Consider the following 21,044-nt stretch of genomic DNA (forward strand, 5'->3'; position numbering starts at 1 on the left):
CTGGAGACTCTGTCAGGACAAGAGCCATGAGGTGGGAAGCAGGTGGTGAGAAAATGCTGCTGCCAGGGAAAGCCAGAGCAGCCCAGCCCAGGGCTGTGGGGTTATTAAGGAATCATCAGCAAACTCCTCGGCCTGTGCTTCAAAGGAAACACTCAGTTCTGAGCCAAAGGCTGGATTGATCTGAGAGCAAAACTTGGGACAAACCAAGTGGGAGAGGAGGAGGAGGAGGAGGAAGGCTGGGGCCTGGTGTGGAATTCCACCACCATCTGTCAGTGGCAGCTGCAGCTTCCCAAGAGCAGGAACTGATCCTTTGGCACTTCCTGGGCCCTTCCCAGCTCCTCCAGCCCCCTGCCATTCCCTGCCTCTGCACTGGCTCTCCCTCCCACACATTTTCCAGCTCAAACTGACTGATGCCTGAGCTGGAGTTGCTGAAAAAAAAATGCAAGTCACTACAAAGAGAAGTGCTGATTCCTGGGAGTGTTTCTAGGAATGGTAATCTTCATGGAAATGAACCCTGAGCACGAGTTCTGAGCCCGGATAATTAAAATATAAATCAAGATGCTGCACTGACACTCAGGTGCATCAGTTTGGTGGGACAGAGCCACCAGCTCAGCAAATCCACTTCCAGCAGTGGCAATGCACAGCAGCTTTCAGTATTCCTGGATTTACACATGGAAAAGGTGTCAGCAGGATGGTCCAGCCCGACCCCACATCCCTGATTTAATTATAACAGACCCACAGTCAGACCCTGCTTTCCTCATCCTTCCCAAGACAGGAGGGAAACGCCCCTTGGTTCAAATCAAAGCTCAAATCCCAGTTTGTAAAATTCAGAAGTTTAAGCAAAATATCTGATTTTGTTATTACTCAGAGCAGCTACTAAAAGCTACTGAAAAACTTATTTAATATTCCTTGGTGGCTCTGAAATCAGCTCTGTTCTGCAGTTATTATTATATCTATAAAGAATATATATAATATACATTATATATAAATATATACAAAGAAAAAATCTATAGTCTTATATATGCATATATTTCATTAATAGAATATCTAGATTATATATAAATACATATAAAAATAATATTCTTATATATGCATATATAGATATTTCCTTTTTCATACTCCAGAAGCTCCCCTGAAGTGCTACTCTCACTTCCAAACACACACATCTTCAGTCCTGAGCACTGAATATCAGCAAAAAGACCTTTTATTCCCCATGTTCAAACATGTTATCATTAATTATTTGAATAATTAATTACTAATTATAAGATCGAGGAGGTTGCATGTGCTGTGGTAGATTTTTTTTTTAAATTTTCCAGTGGGCTCCAACGAAATTACAACTAAATATGAACATGAGAACATTATATAAACTAAATTATATATCAGAAAGATTCTGGACTGAGATAATAACAGTGAATTATGGTAGAAAAACCACTGTTGGATGTGATATTAGAAATACCCTTTTTTAAAACTTACCTTTCATGGCAATATCTTTCATTTCTCATGAGGAAAACTTTATTCCAAGAGTTTTACATGCAAAGAATGATCCTTTCAAATGTGGCTTCTACTCAAACTGAGAAACAAATGAGCCTGATTTTGTGTCATTAGTCAGAGAAACCCCCTGGAATATGAGTGGGACTGGAAGTGATCCCAATATTTTCAGGTTCCATGAGGAAATCTCTTGTCAAAAGCAATAAAACTGGCAATGCAACTACAATTCTACAACTTTTCCCATCTTTCAGAACTACCTGACATTTGCAAACTGCCTTTTAATGCAGGAGAAACATTGAAAATTCCACATTATTGAAGGAAATAGAAACAAAACTGGGTAGGAAGCAACAACCCAAGCCAACCCTCCCTCACAGACACACACAGGGATACAGGAAAAGGAACTTACATTCCCAGACATTTTGTCTAGTTCACTCATGGCCTCGTGTATAGCAGCTTCTAAATGGTTATTTAGCTTTCCACTTCTAGGAGGAAAAAAAATAATGCATCAGTCATTCCAAATAACAGCAAAAACCCCTTAAAAATGAATGATAAACACAGGAACTCCTTGGGAATGTTGTAACTGTGGAGCCTCCCAGGCTGCTGGAGCACAACAGGAAGATCAGACCTCTGGATAATATTATGGGAAGTGAAGCTTGTGTTGGAATTGCTGAAGAAAAGTTAAATGTCCTTCTAACTTTAAACCTAAAATATTCCTGGTTTGACCCTGGAATGAAGCACCCCAAGGGCTGTGGGACAGGTGGGGGGAAGACTTTGTTCTTCCAACCCCAAATTACCCCAAGGCACTGAGAGACACCATTATGGGCATCGAGCCCCATATCCTCAGGAAGTAAGGAAGTGCTGCCATCCTTGTTATCCTGCCTTGGAGAGGCAGGAAGGAGAGGAAGAGGAAGAGGAAGAGGAGGAGGAGGAGGAAGAGGAGAAGAACCATCTCAACCATCTCTATCCTGAGGGGAGGTGGTGGCACAGACAGGGAAGGGAAGGAAACACCTTGTCCCCAGCTGGCACAGGAGACACTTCCTATAAAAACCCTTCCCTCTAATCACAGAATCACAGGATGGGTTGGAAGGGACCTTAAATCCCATCCAGTGCCACCCCCTGCCATGGGCAGGGACACCTTCCTCTATCCCAGGTTGCTCCAACCTGGCCTTGGACACTTCCAGGGATCCAGGGGCAGCCACAGCTTCTCTGGGCAACCTGTGCCAGGGCCTCTCCACCCTCCCAGCCAGGAATTCCTTCCCAATATCCCACCTAAATCTCTCCTCTTTCAGCTGAAGGCCATTCCCCCTCTGTTTAACCAGGAAATCAAGCTCATCAGCTCAGCTGGGATGTTCTTCCCTGGGGGATCAATGACTTTGTCACACAAATCTAGAACAGTACATGGGAAAATGAGGAAGGGTCCATGAGGAGACACCAAAGGATTTGAGCCATGAGATAAACTGAAATAGGGATGATCTTGGAAAAAACAACCACCAAAACTGTCTATCTGGCATAAAAAATTACTTCTCTTAAGTATATAAGTGACATATAAATAAAAGCAAAGCTCACATCTTAAAAGGAGGGGAAGAGGGAGAATTATTTAATCTGGAATTCTCACATAGATTTAAGGAATATATTTTCCCTGCCACAGCAAATAAGCAGCAGCATCACAGAACAAACCCAATCCCAATTTCTACTTTGTCATCCTTTCAGAAACATCCAAAGGGTTTTTTTTTACCCCCAAACTCAATAATTTTCCTGTTTTTGTCTATCCTGATGCTTCACATCCCAGTATTTGCTATCTCACACTGTTCTATCCTTGTGTTTTCACTAAAAGCTAAAAAGGAGGATAAACCCCACCAGCTCCCCCAGGTCTGACCCAGAGCTCTGCACTGGGTTGGTTGAACGCAGCCAGGCCCCACAAATCCTAAAACACTTCCCAGCAATGGGAAGTAATGGGAATTTCTCTGAATAAACCTGTATAAAAACCTGAATAAAAAGGGAATTTCTCTGAACAAACCTCTGCCAGGGGGAGAGGGAGGAGAGAAGGGCAGAGCTGGTTAAAAAGCGTTATTTGGTCACCATAGTTTTGATGTAATGACTTTTTTTTTTGGTAAAAACTAGAAAATCAGGAATCCCCCCCAGGAAAGCTCACACAAGCAGGATGATATTTTGCAGGAGCTACTGGAACTATCAGGAGAGGCACTAAAAATTCAGATATCCCAGAACTTGGGTGAGTCTGTGACTCTCAGAACCAACAGGAGGAATCAGAGAATTAACTCCTCAGTTGGGCTTCACCAAAACAGAAGCCAAAAAAATGGGATGATTGTATTTCCCTGGTACAGAAGGAGGATTTACTCACTTCCTGTTCCTTTTCCTGGCTCGGCTGTAGGCCTCCAGCCCCTCTGTTAGTGTCTTCAGCTTCTCTGGCTCCACCTGAGTGAAGGGACGAACACCAAACCACGTTACCCAGAGCTGCAATCACCAGACATCGCTCTCACCCCCCCCAGCAGCCTGGAATCTCATCCCAAAAAACCAGGCAGGCACAGCAGGCTCCACCCTGGAAAGCATTAAAACACTGGGAACATCATACACTCCTTACAGGTGCCCCCAACATCAAAGTGTTTCCATCACCTCCAGTTTCTGGGTGGAAAATTGAAGGCCAAATTCATTCCTATTCCAGAGGAAAAGCTTTATTTGTGCCTTAGGAATCCACGACTCCTCACCAAAGCTTTATTTATTTGTCCTAAAATCGGTTATTTTAACTTTTTTTTTAATTTAAGAACATCCTTTAGCAACCTGCTGGGTCAGGGATGGATTTGGGCAAGGGCCAATACTGGTATCTGAGAGTGTTTGAACTGGAAATTTAAGCTGTGGATATTTTAAGCAAGGGGTACCAGTTCATCCCAGCACAAACAATAAAAGCAAGAAGATAATTAATTAATTATATCATCTCTGTAATTTTAGCATTTGCATTCTCAAAACATGAGTCCACTTAACTCGATTATTTTCCTCTGGCTCAAGCAACTTCTGCTTGTGAAAAGAACCAAATCAGGATTTATGACACACCAACCTAAAGAAAAGCTGAATTCTTTTTTTCTTTGCTACATCTTGATTGGTATTTTTTAACTGAACAAGAACCTGCTTTGTTAAAAGTACAGCTTTTGTGTTTGGACACGGGGAAAATGAATTCTATAAACACAAATTTATTAAGTTTGTACAACCCCAAAATGAGATTGAAATGCAAATTCCCTCCGAACTCAGCCTTTTCAATTCCTAAATAATTTATATTCCCCACGGAACTGATGTTTGGATGTGACAAGGGGGAAGTTAATGAGTGAGCAGGTTGTCAAAATCTCTAAAAATACAACTTTAGATCCAATTCCCCAAGTCTTGACTCAGGCCTGTGCTAATGAAATTGGGGAATAATTCCAGGAGTCACTAATGGAGGGATCTGCACGTGGGGAGGTGAGAATTCAATTTCCAGGAATTCAGTTCAATTATGTCACAAATTGGAGCATTTTTCCCCTTAAAACTGTGCTCACTTTTAATGCAAATACTTCCAACAATTCCTCTCCTCGTTGGATTTTGAAGGACACAAATGCACAGGGAAGAAACAAAATCTATTGGAAACCTGGGGAGCTTTTCTAAGGAAGGGAATTATCCCTTTCCATGGGTATCTAAGGAACAACCTGCCAGGGGCTGTAACCACCTGCCACGAGATAAATGAGAAGGTTCAAGGGTAAATAAGAACATAAAGAATTAATATCATGTTTGGGTGACAAAGGACTTGTGTTCAGCAATAAAAAGGACTCAATGTCTTCATTATTGGCATTTTGTGATGGTTATACATTAAAACCCACTTTTTTTAAAGAAGTATCAAATTACTACAAAACAGGGCATCCAAAGCAAGTCTACCAGATCAATAATAATTATTAATATCAATAATAACAGCAGTTAATAATAGAATCAGTAGCAACAATAAGCCACTGCAACACTAAATCATACACACAGATGGGGTTTCCAGCCCGTGGATAAGTCACACCTGTAGGACTAGAAAAGCCCAGTTTAACCAGCCCAGTTTAACCCATTAAGGGCAGTGTTTGCCCTGAGCAGACTGACCAAGGAAAGCTCAACAAAGCCTTGGACCTTCCCCTTGTTGCCCTCAAACCCTTGGTCCTGCTCTGGTGATTTGAGGTGGGTAATAATCAAACTCATTGATTTAATTACAAATCCTCTGATTTGGGATAATAATCAAACTCATTGATTTAATTACACATCCTCTGGTTTGGGATAATAATCAAACTCATTGATTTAATTACACATCTCTGGTTTGGGATGTGTGGATTCAGACTCGCTCCTCTCCTTCCCAGACATCTCTGCTCCTGCTGCTGCACCTCTCTTGGGCTCCTCCAACATCCAACAGCCAAAAAAACAAGGAAAGGAAGGTGCAAAATTCCTCCTTTCTCCTGCTGGGGAACCCCCCCCCGGCTGCTCTCCAACACCCCCATTATTGCTCTGAACACCCTCATGGAAACCAAAATCAAACCATGTCTAAGCCAGAGAACAGGGAGAAGCACAAATCCCAACAGCAAATAATTGTCACAATGCAGGAGGGGCACGTTTGTCACACAAACACTTCGAGAGATGTTTCAGGGAAGCTCCACGGAAAAGAGGATTTCCAGAAGTGCTGCAGGTGATTCCCACCATGGATGTGACTGAAGGGCAGAACTCCTGAAGACCATTTGGTTTTAAAGGTAATTTCTTTTTGGTTTTCCAGGTTATTTCTCTTGGTTTGGTGTGGGTTTTTTTTGCCTGTATCCCACCTTTCACCCTCAACTCCTGCCCTTTGGAATGGCCGTTCACTCTGTGCTTCTTGATGGAGACAATCAGACACACTTTTAAAATTTTTTTTTAAATTTAAACTGATTAAATTAAAGGTCTTCTGATGCCAGAGGTGATCCATGACTTCCTGATGAGGGACTTGAAGTGGTACCTTGACAGGAGCATTCCCAGGCTTTGCTTCCCTGTTTTTTGGGCTTCAGCACCCAATGAAATGGGTGCCACTGGATTTCTCTCACACAATATTCATGGAATGCACACAAACCCCACAAAAACAAAGCAACAACACATTCTGGTGTCCCCAAACCGGGGAGGAAAAACGGAATTGCCAAGGAATGGAAATCAAAGTAAATTCACCTCTTTACAGAAGTTCTAAAACCAAAACTCTTCAGTTATATCCAACACAATTATATCAGTCACAGAGACGTGGATACACAATTTTGGAAGTTAATACATAAATCCAAACTGGGAATATGTGAGAGCCATAACTGTGTTCCTGATTCACCCGGGACAGGGATATTGTACATCTGATTTTTCCAGTTTTGTTTAATCTTTAATAGTTTGGGGTCTTCTCCTGTGCCTGCACTTCGTAAACTGACTGGAAATTTGGGGATGTGACCATCCCAAGGATTGAGCTCTGCAGCCTTGTCCTGGTTTGGGCTGGATAGAGTTACCCCAGGACAAGCTCTGGAATATTGTCACCTGCAAAGAGAGACTGAAGTTCTCCTGAATTAGGGTGCAACAACCCCAGTTATTTTATAAGAACTACAAAGATAAAATGTTATACAAGTAGTACAGACCAGACTTGGAAATATTTACTGTAATAAAGTAACCAAAAACTCCTTGATAACTGTATTGCCTGTATATTCCCCCACAAGCATACAATTTGTGGACACAAAAGAAAGGATTTCAGCATGAAAGAGCAAATTTCCTCACTACTAAAAGATGATCCAAACCTCCTTTTATGCTGAAAATGTTGAAAACGTGTGTGCATTTCCTCAGTGTCAATCAGCAAGATTCCCCTTATTACACACTCCTCCTGCTGATTCGATCACTTCTCCTTTTTTTGCAGTTTCAACACTTTTAGGTATTTTTACACCAGGTTTTGACCCAGCCAGAAATTTGACTGGACACACAATGGCAGTGAAAGCCTTTTTTTGCTAACACCACTTTTCCATGCACAACTGACTTAGTAAAGCCCAAATCTGACCTGTCTGAAGGCAACTGGCACACGTTTCTTACGGGAAACCACGGGGAAATTCAGTCCTACGAGCTACAGGTAAGGAAAAAACCAAACCGTGCTGCTAAAATAAGAGACAAAGACTAAACTGACGCCGTTTTGGTGGGCACGTGGAGAGAGAGAGAGATGTGCATAGATATATAAATATACCTTCCCCTCCTCAGCGTTCTGTTGACATGAATTGTGAACTTCTTCCTCCCTCACCAGTTTCCCAGGCCATGAAGTGAGTCCTTTGATCTGGCCCCAGACCAAGTCGCCCACGTTGAACGTCCTTGGCCTGTAGTGGAGGAGCTCGTGGGAGGAAGGCGAGTCGGGGTTCCTCAGGTCCTCCTCGCTGCTGATGCTTTTAGCATCCGAGGGGCTGGGCACACACCCATTAATGCTTTTGGCATTAAAATCTCCATTGTAATGGATGTAGTCTTTCACCAAGGAGCTCTCCAAGCTATTGGAGGAGCTCGGGGATTGCTCTTCCAGACCCAGGTCTTGTTTGGAAGCGCTCAGCAGGTCCCCGAAGGCCCTGCCCTGCTGCGGCCTGTTCCCGTTGATGTGTGCACAGCGTTCCACAGTGTTCTCCAGTCTGTCCTTGAAGCTCAGCATAGTTCTTTTGTAATTGTTATACCTGAAATTCTCCTCCAGCGCCTTCTCGCTCTGGCAGTTCCTCTGCGGCAGCAGGGCCTGGTGCTGCTCCCCCGGCAGCAGGGGCAGCGCCGAGGCGTTGTTGGGCCTCTCGTGGCACGGGCTGCCGTGGAGGTGGGAGTGCTCCAGGAACTCCTCGCACTTCCACCTGTTTATCTCCCCCACCGGGCTCTGCTCCCCTTCCCACTGTTTCTTGGGGGTGTTACAGCTGGCCGCCTTGTAATACTCGTAGCCCTCACCCTCCCCGGGGTTCTTGCCGTGCTCGGCGCCCTTGGGGCCGCGCGCGCCGCGGGCGCCCCTGGCCCTGCCCTCGTGCTCGGGCACGGCCACGCCGCGGCCGTGGATGACGGCGCTGACGGCGCTGGAGAGGTTCAGGGGGTCCCCGATGGAGGCTGTGAAGGCACTCATGGCACTCAGGGCGGGGATGGGGCTCATCTGGGTGGTGCTGCTCACGGCCGTGGTGATCACCACCTGCATCCCCTTGCTGGCCGCGTCCACCACCGCCTTGTAGATGGCGTCCACCGACGGGTCCCCCGGGCCACCCACGGGCAGGGAATCCTTGGGCTGCTGCCCCAGGGGGGGCTCGGCCCGGGGCTGCAGCTCACAGGAGGGTTCTGGGAAGGGAGGGAGCATCGCGTTGGAGCTCTCGGGAACCGGCGCCATTCCCATCTGGGTGATCATCCGCTTGTTCAGGACCGCGGCGTCCTCCTGCATCCTCACCTGGGGAAGGACAGGAGAAGATGGCAGTTGATATTCTGGATTAACGTTTCATGGAATCGCAGAGGTGTTGGGGTTGGGAGGGGCCTCTGGACATCACCCAGTCCAACCCCCTGCCAAGGCAGGGCCACCTGGAGAAGGTGACAGGAGCAGGTGACAGGAGCGACCTCTGGAGATCAGCCAGTGCAACCCCCCCACCAAGGCAGGGTCACCTGGAGCACATGACAGGATCCCTCTGGAGATCACCCAGTCCAACCCCCCCACCAAGGCAGGGTCACCTGGAGCAGGTGACACAGGAACTCATCTGGGTGGATTTGGAATGTCTCCAGAGAGGGAGATTCCACAACAGAGAAACCTGGTCTCATTTTAATTCAACCCCGGGGTGGTGGCCAGGGTGACTGTTCCTCACATACCACCTTACTTTGATTAAATACCAGCTATGAAGTTAAATGCAGAACAAGGCAGAGAGAAAACAAAAATCCCTAATTTAGAGGAAATCAGACCCTCTGGCTCTCAGACTTTGCCTCATGGATCAAACTGGACACCTTGACATGATACAGCCCCCCATTCACTGCTGAGACTTCACTATCATCCCTTCCAGGGCCTTTCAGGAATTTCCTCCTCTGATTGAAGCTCAGCACTTTTTTTTCTTCTCAAGTCCTAAACAACTCCACCAAGGTCAGTACTTTTGTTATAGAATCCCAGGATAGTTTGGCTTGGAAGGACCTTAAAGCCCATCCAGTCCCATCCCCTGCCATGGGCAGGGACACCTTCCACTAGCCCAGGGTGCTCAAACCTGGCCTTGGACACTTGCAGGGATCCAGGGGCAGCCACAGCTTCTCTGGGCAACCTGGGCCAGGGCCTCCCCACCCTCACAGCCAAGGATTTTTTTCCTAATATCCCATCTAAATCCCACAACCTTCTCTTCTCCAGGCTTCTCCAGCTGAGATGATCCAGTCCAAGCTCCAGCTGCAGGAGGTGGCACAGGATCATATCCAGGTGGGTTTTACGTATCTCCAGAGAAGGAGACTCCACAGCCCCCCAGTTCTGTTCTCAACTATTCCTTCCTCCCTTCCTGGCACCTCCAGACTCAACCAACTGAGCTTTTTGAACTCCTTGTCACATCCACAGGCGGGGATGACAGTGGCAATGAGAGCATTGTAACAAAACACTGCAAAGGAAAATATTCCCAAAGTATCATTTTTGCACAGTTTGTCACTGTACATTCACTCTAATCCCTGTTTTCTTCAGGCTGCAGAATCCAACAGCTCTTCCATGCAGTTGCAGTGGGAATACAAGAGGACTGGCACACACAGTCACCTACAATAACTCATTAAGTTTCTAATTATTGTGAAGTGGTTCCAGCATTTATTTCTCACTGCTGAATTATCAGAATGGGCTGAATGGGAATTTATGATCCTTTCTGCACAATGGAAAAGAGTTTTGCTCAAAATTCATGGTATTGTCAGCACATAAATAGCATATTTTTTTCAATACATGCAGCATAACTCTTTCCAAGGAAACTGGACCCAATTCCTGCAGAGAAAGGTATAAAATTTCCATAAAAATGTCACTGATTTGCAAAACCCATAGTGAAAGAGTAAAATGTAGACAGTGTATATATATAATTTATATGGATCATTTTGCCTTAATCAGCAAAGAAACCCAGACCCCGGGGGATGTAATTTTACCTCCTGAGAGCTGCACATTTGTTGGAATATTGCTCTCCTTTTGCTTCCTACCTGGAAATTCTGGAACAGACAGGCCATGGGGTTTGGGTTGTTGGCTGGGCCAGGGATTTGGGGCTGGCCCTGAAAGCCCTGCACGTTCTGGTAGCCCTGGAGAAGGTGCTGCTGCTGCTGCTGCTGCTGCTGCTGCTGCTGCTGCTGCTGATTGGGAGGAAACATCTGATTGTTGTTCAGGAGCGACTGGAGATGACTCAGCTGATGGTTGTTCAGAGTAGTGTTCAGGGATGACATGTCACCTGCAACCCAAACACAGGCAAACCCGAGTCACGGCCATTCCCAGCCTTCAGCAGGAATTTCCTTGACTCCAATTTTAACTGACTGCTGAAAATGCCTCTGTAAAACAACCCTGCTCCCCCCTCCAGCCTCCCAGAGGTCCTCAAGGGATGTCTCTCCTGGTCTTTGTGCCTCCTTTTGTGTGTCACATCCACCTGGATCTGCCTGAAGGGGCCTGACAGGACTCTTGGAACAGCCAAGTTTGGCAGAAGGAGCCTCTGTGACAGCCCATGCCTTGGAATCTCCTTCAAACAGCACCGGGGTGGGGAGAGGGAGGAGGAGCAGACACAGAGAAAAGTGAAAAGAATTCAAAACCCCAACAAAACTGGTTTTTAAATAATTATGACCCGAGCCAGCTGTGAATGGGAAAAGGCTTTTTGCCCCAGACATGGAACACTAAACAATTATTTTTGTACATTCCAGAGTAAAAACTGTATTAATATTTTGTATTATATGAAAATCTCAATGTGGAAATTCTAGTTCTAGTAAAATAACTATGAAACAGCAAACCTTAAAATATATCCATTTTTTACTTTGTTTCTTTTTTTTTTAATTAAAAGCTCTGGTTTTCCTTAAAATTTCCATTTGCAGAATCACTGGTGAGTTGTATTTTACATGGAAAACGTCAGGTAGGGTTGAGTTCACTGCAGCCATTAGTAGGTCAGTATGAGGTATTAAGTTAAATATTTAAGTTAAAATACTTTATCAGCTCTTTGCCACTATTAAATTCCTCACATTTAATTAGATACACAGACCAAACAGAGAAGCACTAACTCTATTACATATTTTTGATAAAAATAATCAAAAAATCATCACCCAGGATAAAAAAAATCTTGTATTTAAGGGGTATTTAATCCCTTTTTTTTGGGATGTAGGTGTTGGTCCTGCACAGCTACTCCCACTAACCCTGTGCTGCCACACTCTGCCCCCAGGGAGGCTCCTGAGCTGCTGCTCCTTGAGCAGTGAAACAATTGCTGACACAATTTTTGGGTGTTTATAGAAGGTCTAGGTGGCAGAATTAATCATTTCCCAAATCAGTATTAAACATTGAGGAATCCAAGGAGAATTTGCTTTAAATCTCCTGCCAGAAGAGTTATTCTCCACAAACGAGCTAAAACACACATACACACAAAAAAAAGGATGGCAAAGAGGAGTTTTTGCAAAGAGAAACTAAAATCCAAAGCTCCCCCTCCCCGACCCTCTTCATTTGATTGATTTCTTTATTTATTTTAAGTTTCCTTTTATACCTGGGAAGAAAGTGGACTTACCAAGCAGGCCCGTCCCCAGGAGAGGGTTAAGGAGCTGTGGCACCACAGAGTTACTGTTGAGTTTGGCTGGCCCGGGAGCACTCCCAGCACTATTAGATATGTTCAGCAAGGTTTCTGCCATGGACACCACGGCCGTGCCACCGCCCAGCGCCGAGACAGACAGAGCTGCCACCGCCGAGGACGTGGTGGTGGTGGTGGTGGTGGCCTGGGAGGAGGTGGCAATGGAAACCTCCGGGTGGCCGGCGGAGTTCAGGACACCCCCCACCAGCTGGGGGTTCAGGGCCATGAGCGCCGAGGGCCCCGAGCCGGGGGGCAGGAGCAGGGGGTTGGAAGCCGTGTCGGCGCCCGGAAAGCCGGGAATGGGGTTGGCCAGGAGGGTCTCCACCCTGGAGCCGTCGGGCAGGGGCTCGGGGGGGGCCGGCGGCTGCGCGACCGAGGGCACGGGGGGGTTCTGCTGCTGCAGCAAATCTGAGATGGTCACGTTGAAGGATGGCACGGGGAGCATGGCAGCGGCTTGGGCTTGGTTCTGGAGCAGGGCTGCCAGGAGCTGGAAGTGCACAGGCTGCAAAACCTGCCCGTCCACGTCGCCGGAGAGAAAAGCTAAAGCGGCGTTTACATTCGGGTTGAGGAAACCTAAAGGGTTGAGGTTGACCTCGGACTTGCCTTCTCCCGCTGAAGGCTGCAGGATATTTAATAGGTTCTGGTTTAGGAGCTGCTGCTGATTGACGGGCAGGGAGAGAGGCAGGGAGCTGAGGAGGTTGGGGTGCAGGGCGGGTGCCAGGCTGCCGCTCCCGGCGCTGTTCTGCGGGAAGGGCAGCGGCGCCTCGGGGCCAGAGAAGGGGAAGTCGGTGCCCACGGGCAGCTGGCCCTGCTGGAGGGGGGTCCCAGCTGCCGTGGTGACAATGACACCGTCCTGCAGCACGGAGGTTGTCTTGGTGATGGCAGGTTGGCTGGTGCCGGCGATGGCGATGGACGATGACGGCCCCGAACCGCCTGGAACACAAACGAATCCGACTGTTAATGTTGGAGACACATCCAAGTCATACAAGAACCCAAACCAGTCGTGTCTGACACCCACAAATGGGAAAAAGGATGTTTGGAGCATCCAGACTTGAGCACTTTTACAATATGGATGGATCTGCCACCAGCTACTGCAGACGCCCATCGGGAATTATTGAACTTGTGTGTCCCCTGAAGTTCTTTGATGGGGGTAGAACAGGATTTCATCCATCAGCACAAACCCCAGAGCAACCAGACCATAACAGACCCAGCTGTGGACCAGTTATGGTCCCAGTTGATCCCAGTTTGGGATTAACCACTTGGGAGAAGGATCATGGATGATGTTGGGTGCGAGAGTGTGAGAACATGATTTATTTCCATTTCTATTTAATTCACGGGCTTCCGGATTTTAAACTATTATTCAAAGCATTATTTTGGACTCCTGAATTAAAACACATGATGAATCTAATGAGTAAAATACATTTTGATCCAGCTCTGTTGGCATTCACAGCCCCCAGTGATTTATACAGAAAAAAAATGTGGGTTGGGGTGGTAAAATCAAACCCATCACTTGGCATGAAAACAAAGAGCAACTGGGTAAATTTACTATGAAAAAGTTACAAAGAAAGAGTAATAAAGTTTATCTGGGTATCTTTACACTCCTTCAGCAAAGCTGAAGTATAAAATATTGTTTTTTCCCTAAGGCAGTGTCTTGAACTGGCCCAAAAAACACCTGGGAGAGTTAAAGCAAAGGGAATTGCCTTGAAATACGTCCTTCTACTTTATTTATTGGAGTTCATGGGAGAACACTGGAGTATTAGATTTATATCTAAAACTGTGTCATTATAAATGGATTTAACGATGGTTTCATGCAGTGAAATAACTTCCCATCCTCAACTGCCCTGCAAATACCAGAGATCAGAAGGTCCCCAATAATCAATTATAATTTTTCTCCACAAATACCACTTGAAAAGGGATATTCAACCACACACTCAGCTGGTAAGAACTGAACCAATTCTTTACATCATTTGCAACTTAAACCACCACTTTTCAAGCACTGTGACATTCTGACAACTCAAAAAAATGGTCCAAAATTAACACAAAGCACATCCCACTGGATTTCCACTCATGGTTTCATGTTTAACACCTCAGATTGGGCAGGAAGAGCAAATAAAAAGCTGCTAATTGGAGAAATTGCCCAGAAATTATTCAAGCCACTGACAAATCTATTGGTGCAGATCCATGAAAACCAACTACAAGTGGAGGCTGTCACCCCCCAACACACCCATCCTGCTGTCACCTGCTTCTGGAGCCTTTGGCACCATCTCCAAAATAAATAAAACAGGAAAAAAATGGTTTTCTCAAGCCCATGTTCACACATGAAGAGGTACAGGACCATGCCAGGCTTGTGATGGGTCACTGTGGAATCACTGAGAAAAGACTTTAATTCTATTTATTCATCTATTTATTCATTTTTAAAAAGCACGAGAAGTCCCCAAAACCAACCTACGGATTTAAGAGATACCATTCCCAAAGTCATCCCTGGTTTTAATGGAAGAAGCAGCTGTACCTCCCAAGGGATGGGGGATGGATGTTTGGAATTTATTTATGATGCTGTTTTCCATTCAGGTGAAGGAGCACATGGAAAAGTGTTTGCTGGGAAGGAAATCTCAAGAGTTGGAAAATTGCTGCTGTTTTTTTGGCAAACAGGGCTCTGTTTTCTGACCCACCACCCACCACTCCTGGAGACTCCACCAGAGTGTCTTCAACACTTTCTCCAGATTAATTAAACAACTAATTAATTGCTACTGAGGAAAAAAAAAATCCTGATGGATCCTGAGTAGGAGGAAGAAAATGTGTCCTTATTTCAATCCAGGCTGGAAAAGTTTGGGAGTGGAAGAGGTGATGAGCAGCCAGACTTCAGCAGGAAATAAAACACAGACAAACATCCCCCTGGAGGGATATTTGATAGGAAGGTACAGCAGGAATTGGGGGAGAAAAGTCCCAAATTGGGTAGCAGCAAAGACAATATTTACAGCTACATTCTGGGACAGCTCCATGACTGAACTGCCAAAAAATGAGTTCTGGATCTCTTCCCAAGTACCACCTCCGACAAGTCAACGTTCCAGATGAAGATGTGCATGCACAGCCATTCCCACTGGAATACAGAAGCTGCCAGAGCTTCTCCATGTCTGGCCCCAGGCCAGGAGATAAAATCTGAGTTGCATTTTCCCCCTTATAAAAGATGTACAGTGCCCATTATGTGAGGGACAGTCCTTCCCTCTGGGATCCCAGGAGAGCCCTGGGAATTGTCCTTCCCCAGCTCCACAGGAACTCTCGGAGATCCTGGCTTTTGGAGGTGCAAGGAGAAGGAAGGGATGCCCAGGATCAGCAGGTGGATGATGGACTTGATGATCCTAAGGGTCTTTTCCAACCCTAACAATTCCCTGACTCTGAGATATGAAGAGTTCCCTGAAAGAGCAGCAAAACAGGAGCACCAAAGCGTGGAAATGACTCTGGATGTGCTTTGGGTCTGAACTTTACTCAAAGGGATTTCCAGACCCACACGTTGTATTTACTGGAACTCCCTAAGGAGAACAGGATCACAGCTGTGACCACCTGCCTTTCCCTGGGGCCTGGAGAAGGACAACAGCTGGAAGAAAAGGAAGAGTTTTGACAGGGCACCAACTCACACAAAACCCCAACATCCCCAAAACCCCACCCTGAAGTGGTTCATTGTCACCATATCCAGGCTACAAGAGGACAATTAGCAGGGTTTGGATGAGAAATGCAGACAGGAGTTGAACACCAAAAGGAAATCACCACTGGGATTCCAAGTCCCACAAAACCTTGGCATTGGGAGCCCTGGAAACAATGGTCCTGAATGACCAGAGGGTCTGAAGGGTAAAGGTGGAATGGGAAAAAGGATGGAGGAGTGAGACCAAAAGCCATAAAAGCCCAGGACAGAGCCTGGCTCGCAGCTCCTGCAGACACAGAGCTCTGCCAAAGGTGCTCCTGCCAGCTGTGCTGGGAAAAGTAACAAAAGAAGAAACATCCAAAAGGCAGGAAAAGCAGCTCTGTTGTTCTCTAAGAGGGCCAAGGAAAATAAATGGAAATTGAATAAGATCTATATTTTTGACATCATTACTTATTGTATTTAAGAGTGTTTTTTGTTGTCTTTTCTTTTGACAGCAGGTTCATTTTCCTGTGTGCATTTTATCTGTGTTCATTTCTCAAAGTATTCCTTGACAGGTTTTTGTCAGCAGAGACAATGAAATAAGGGGTGTTATGTGTTCCAGAAGATTCACTCTCCTCGTTCACTTAAAATAAAGGAATCAGAGTGGAAGATATTTATCATTAACTTCTCAGCACTGGCCTTCCATGAAAAGGCAGGAGCACATGTGCTGTTGGAATGGTGGGATACAATCCATAGTCTGCCTTGGTTTGAGTCCTACAGGAGTCATGGAAGGTGTCCCTGCCCATGGCAGCAGTGGAACCAGGTGGTCTTTAGGATCCTTCCCATCCCAAACCATTCCATGATTCCCTGATTATAACTACATATGTATTTTCCTAAAAGACTGCAGTTAAACCACACCAATGAGAAAACAATAATGTAAATAATATTATACAATCAATTTCTCTGTGAGAAACTCTCCATTATGTATTTTAGTATTTCAGCAGCCAGGAACACATTGCTGGAATTTGTGGGATAAAAATAATCCCTAAAACAGGTGTGTGAAGGACTTAGAAAAGTAAAAAATGCAGCACTTGCTCATTAGCCATTAACACCTGAAAAGTTTTTAGGGTTGAGGACAAAGAAATGTTATGGATTCCACTTCCTCAATTCTTACTTTTCATAGAATCAGAGAATCCCAGAATGGTTTGGGTGGGAAGGGACTTTAAATCCCATCCAGTGCCATCCCCTGCCATGGGCAGGGACACCTTCCACCAGCCCAGGTTGCTCCAGCCTGGTCTTGGACACTTCCAGGGATGGGGCAGCCACAGCTTCTCTGGGCAACCTGTGCCAGGGCCTCCCCACCCTCCCAGCCAGGAATTCCTCCCCAGCATCCCATCCAACCACTCCCTGTGTCCTGTCCCTCCATCCCTTGTAAACAGTCTCTCTCCATATCCAATGAAACCAGAACTACCTTTGTTTCACACTGGGCATTTTCTTTGCTGCTTGTTCAATTCAGAACATTCCAAGTTTGGGGAACCCTTGTCAGAGCTCACATTTAACTCCCTGGTCCTGGAACTTCCTCAAGCCTCCACCTCTCCCACCTTTTCCTGAGGTTAAACCCCACAGCTCACACAGGAGAAATCAGCACAGTCCTTCCCAAAAGATCCCTGGGAGTGGGGAGAGTTTCCCTGCAGGCCTGACCCCGGGCTCAGGGAGGTGTGAAAGCACAAAAGGATCACTCAGACGTTGCAATTATTCCCACAGCTCCCAATTATTCCCACAGCTCCCGTGGTTTGTGACTCCTCCACCCACCAGGGTCACCCATCCCCGCTCCAGGAGCTGCTGCAACACCACATGGAGCAGGAATTAATAACAACTTCAGAGACACAAACACAGACTCTGCAACAGTGTAATATTGTTAAATTAGTGATTTCCAGAGCCTTCCCTTTCCCAGTGTAATCACTGATGGAAAACACACCTCACAGGCACTCAAAATCCCAGACATATTCCTGCTTTAGCTATTCCACCCCTTCCCTACACACTCAGAACCAGGAGCTTTGCACTTCAACCATTATATTCTCCCTTTTCTGTTTGCAATGGAAAACATTTCAGAAGTTTATCTGGCATCCCCTTGATTACAGGGGCTAATTCCCATTCCAATTCCAATTCCCAAGGAGCCATAATTCAGCATTTAAGCACCAAGTGCTGCCAGTCCTTGTCCTTATCGAGATCCTGCACAGGAGAATTGCAAAAAAAAAGGACCAATAAATAAAACATCCTCCAGCAGGACCAGTTAAAAACCTGAAATTCCCTCCTGTGCAACTCCCCATCCTCGTGGAATGTGCTCTGCTGGGAAATATTCACCTCCCTGTCCATGATATCCATGTTCTTGTGCCTACAATCATCACAGGGTTTTTACACTTGCAACAAAACAACTGGAATGTTGGCCCCAAAATTTTGTGGAGAGGGCAAAAAAGCCCCAAACTGTTTTTATGACGACAGAAATCCTGAAAATTGGGCTTTTTTAAAATATATTTAACACCTGACTGATTGTCACCCTTGGCTCTTCTCCTCTGAATTCTGAATTTTACCCTCACTGCTGTTTTTTAACATGATTTTGGGAAAACTGTTGTGCTGTGCTCAGCTGTGGCTGTAAAACATTGGGAAGCTAAAAATTCCATAAAAAGCATTATTTCCTTCAGTAATCCCCACTCCTCCCCCTGGAAAGGGTTGGATTTGCCCACTGGTTCTGCTTAAGAATATTTTGGGATGGTGAGAGCTAAATATGTACAGGAAATCCCAGGTAATTAATTTGGTTTTTCTCCACAATAAGGTTCATCTTTCTGCATTATTTTATTATTATTTTTCACAAATCCTTTAACTTTTATCACTGTAAATTCCTAGAAAACTCTATGGCAGTTAAAGCACCAACCAGGGAAGGGTCTGGTTAAATCAAAGGCCGTGTTTTGTGGAGTTTGTTTTGTTTTGTTCTGGTTTTTAACCCAACTGAGTTGACCCTTTGCACTGAGTGGATTAAATCCAAGCCTCCTAAACCACTTCTGGTTTTCCAAGGCCTTGTTCCATTCCCAGTTATCCTGGCTGCATTAAAATAAACCAGAATAAATAAATTAAATTTATATATATATAAAAAAATAAATAAATTAAAATAAAACAGAAGCTCCTCCCTGTATAATTATATTTTACTATTTTTATTCTGCACATTTGACCAGTTCCAGGGAAAAGGATAAAGCCTTTATTTGCCAAATCTGCCCCAATAAACTTCTCATGTTTCTGATCTTCAGGACAACTTATCATCTTTATTTCTATTTGCTGTGGTTATTGTGGTTTCCTTCACTTCCCTATCAGCAAGAAAAACCTAAATAAACCAACCTACAATAAAATCCATCACCCAGTGACACAGCCCCATCCTAATAAAGAGAAAATCCCATCACACTCCCACTGAAAATTACCTGGGAACTGCAGATATTATCTCTGGAAGGAGAAAACAAGAGCCAGAATAACAAAGCTTGGTCCATGTGGTTAAAACAGAATTAAAAGCTCGGCTAATTGTGGGGATTCACAGTATTTTTTTCTCCCAGGAACTATTTTGGAGCAGGAGCTGTTCTGAGTGTTGGCACAGACACAGATTTAGCAATTAAAAGACTTCAAAACAAAGGGGAAGGGAAAAAAAAAAGCCACAAGCTGAAATATGAACAGGAGTTTCCTGAAAACATCTTACTCAGCTCTGGAAAACTGAATTTAATGGGCTTTCACCAGCTCCAGCAGCAAAACTAACACCCCAGGACAGGATAATTCCCAATATTCCTCTTCCCAGCTTTGTCCCAGAGCTGAGTGCTGACTGGAGACTCACTTTTATTTTTGACACAAGTTGTTATTAACACAAAATACTCAACATTTCCCACGTTGTTGATGGAAAGAACACGAAAACACAACAGAATGCTCCCATCTGGAATTCCACGGCCTGTGGATGAGACAAATCCCACAGCTGAGCCCTGTGGGGACTCAGGCAGGAGGCTGGGGAAAGGTTTATGTGTAATTTTAGGGACTAACACAAGGATAACACAATGTGAAGCTCCATCTCAGAGAAGAAAAGGGGTCTCTTCTTCAAGAATATTCAATAAAATAATGAAATGCAGGTTGTGTGTGTTTTTTAAGCACAAAAACTAAAGGAATGAAACATATTCCCAACTTTCCAGTCTCTGCCTACATGGAACTGCTACTTATCATTTAGATAATGCCACTGAAGGCTTTATAGAGATATTGCTGTAATTCCATCAGCCATTCCCGGGGGATTGGGAATTCCACAGCAGAGCAGAAGCTCCCAGGTGGGGTTTTAACCTATTACTGCTCCTACACGGATGAGAACCAAAGGGGGTGTTGGTGTTGAAACCTTTTCTCGTGGGGATTGACCCGGATTTGTTTGGGGGCATTTGCCTTATCCAGCTTTCCTGAGGATCCCAGGGAACACAAGCACAGGGAAGCAAACTCCTGGTGCAAAGCCAGACCTTTGCTCCGTGCAGGAGGGAGGACAAAGTCTCCAGAGGGAAAATGCCTCGGGAAATCTCCTCTGTGTCACCATGACGAGGCAAAAGAGCCACACAAGGACTGATTGCAACACCAGCCACCCCCCCAGCCCAGGGAAAACCAGGCCTTTTTATCCCAGGAATGGAGAGGAACCCTCAGAATTCATCAGAAATCGTGAGCAGCATCATATTAGACAATTATTTCTCTGTGATTCAGCTTTTATAGGATTCCATTCTGCATTTTAAAGGAGGGAGCTCAGGAAATTCAGATCAGGTTCTTGGGTTATCGAGAGACCAATTGCACCTTAAGGTCACTTTGGTGTGAGCTGGGTTTTCACTCACACAGGTGCCACCTTTCCATGCTTTGCTCAAACAGAAACAGTCCAATGAAAGCCCCATTTTTGAGCTGTTTCCCTTCTATCTTTGAACAGCCCAGAGACAGGAACAGCAGCAAACCCATTTCCTCTCTAGGTCTTCACAGGTGAACAAACCAGGAAATCTCTCTCTCCACTCCTCCAACTGAACATCCACTTTATCCAACCATTTCATTACCACCTTAGTAAAATTGTCATGATTAAGGCAAACCCAGACTCGGCATTTCCTTGTGCTGGGCCT

The 21,044-nt window shown here is 45.3% G+C and overlaps 1 protein-coding gene across 1 annotated transcript in view; it reads right to left on the reverse strand.

Annotated features, from left to right (window-relative positions):
* MBD5 (methyl-CpG binding domain protein 5) overlaps positions 1-21,044 on the reverse strand; it is a 33,866-nt gene that overhangs the window by 3,555 nt on the left and 9,267 nt on the right. Inside the window, exons 5-9 of the mRNA XM_027695924.1 lie at positions 12,210-13,202; positions 10,663-10,904; positions 7,718-8,923; positions 3,848-3,921; positions 1,895-1,970 (exon numbers count right to left, since the gene is read on the reverse strand). Of these exons, the coding sequence (XP_027551725.1) occupies positions 1,895-1,970; positions 3,848-3,921; positions 7,718-8,923; positions 10,663-10,904; positions 12,210-13,202 (2,591 nt within the window). The remainder of the gene's footprint in view (positions 1-1,894; positions 1,971-3,847; positions 3,922-7,717; positions 8,924-10,662; positions 10,905-12,209; positions 13,203-21,044) is intronic.

This window comes from Neopelma chrysocephalum, unplaced genomic scaffold, assembly GCF_003984885.1.
Source record: "Neopelma chrysocephalum unplaced genomic scaffold, ASM398488v2 Primary Assembly neopelma1_103b, whole genome shotgun sequence".
NCBI lineage: Eukaryota > Metazoa > Chordata > Aves > Passeriformes > Pipridae > Neopelma > Neopelma chrysocephalum.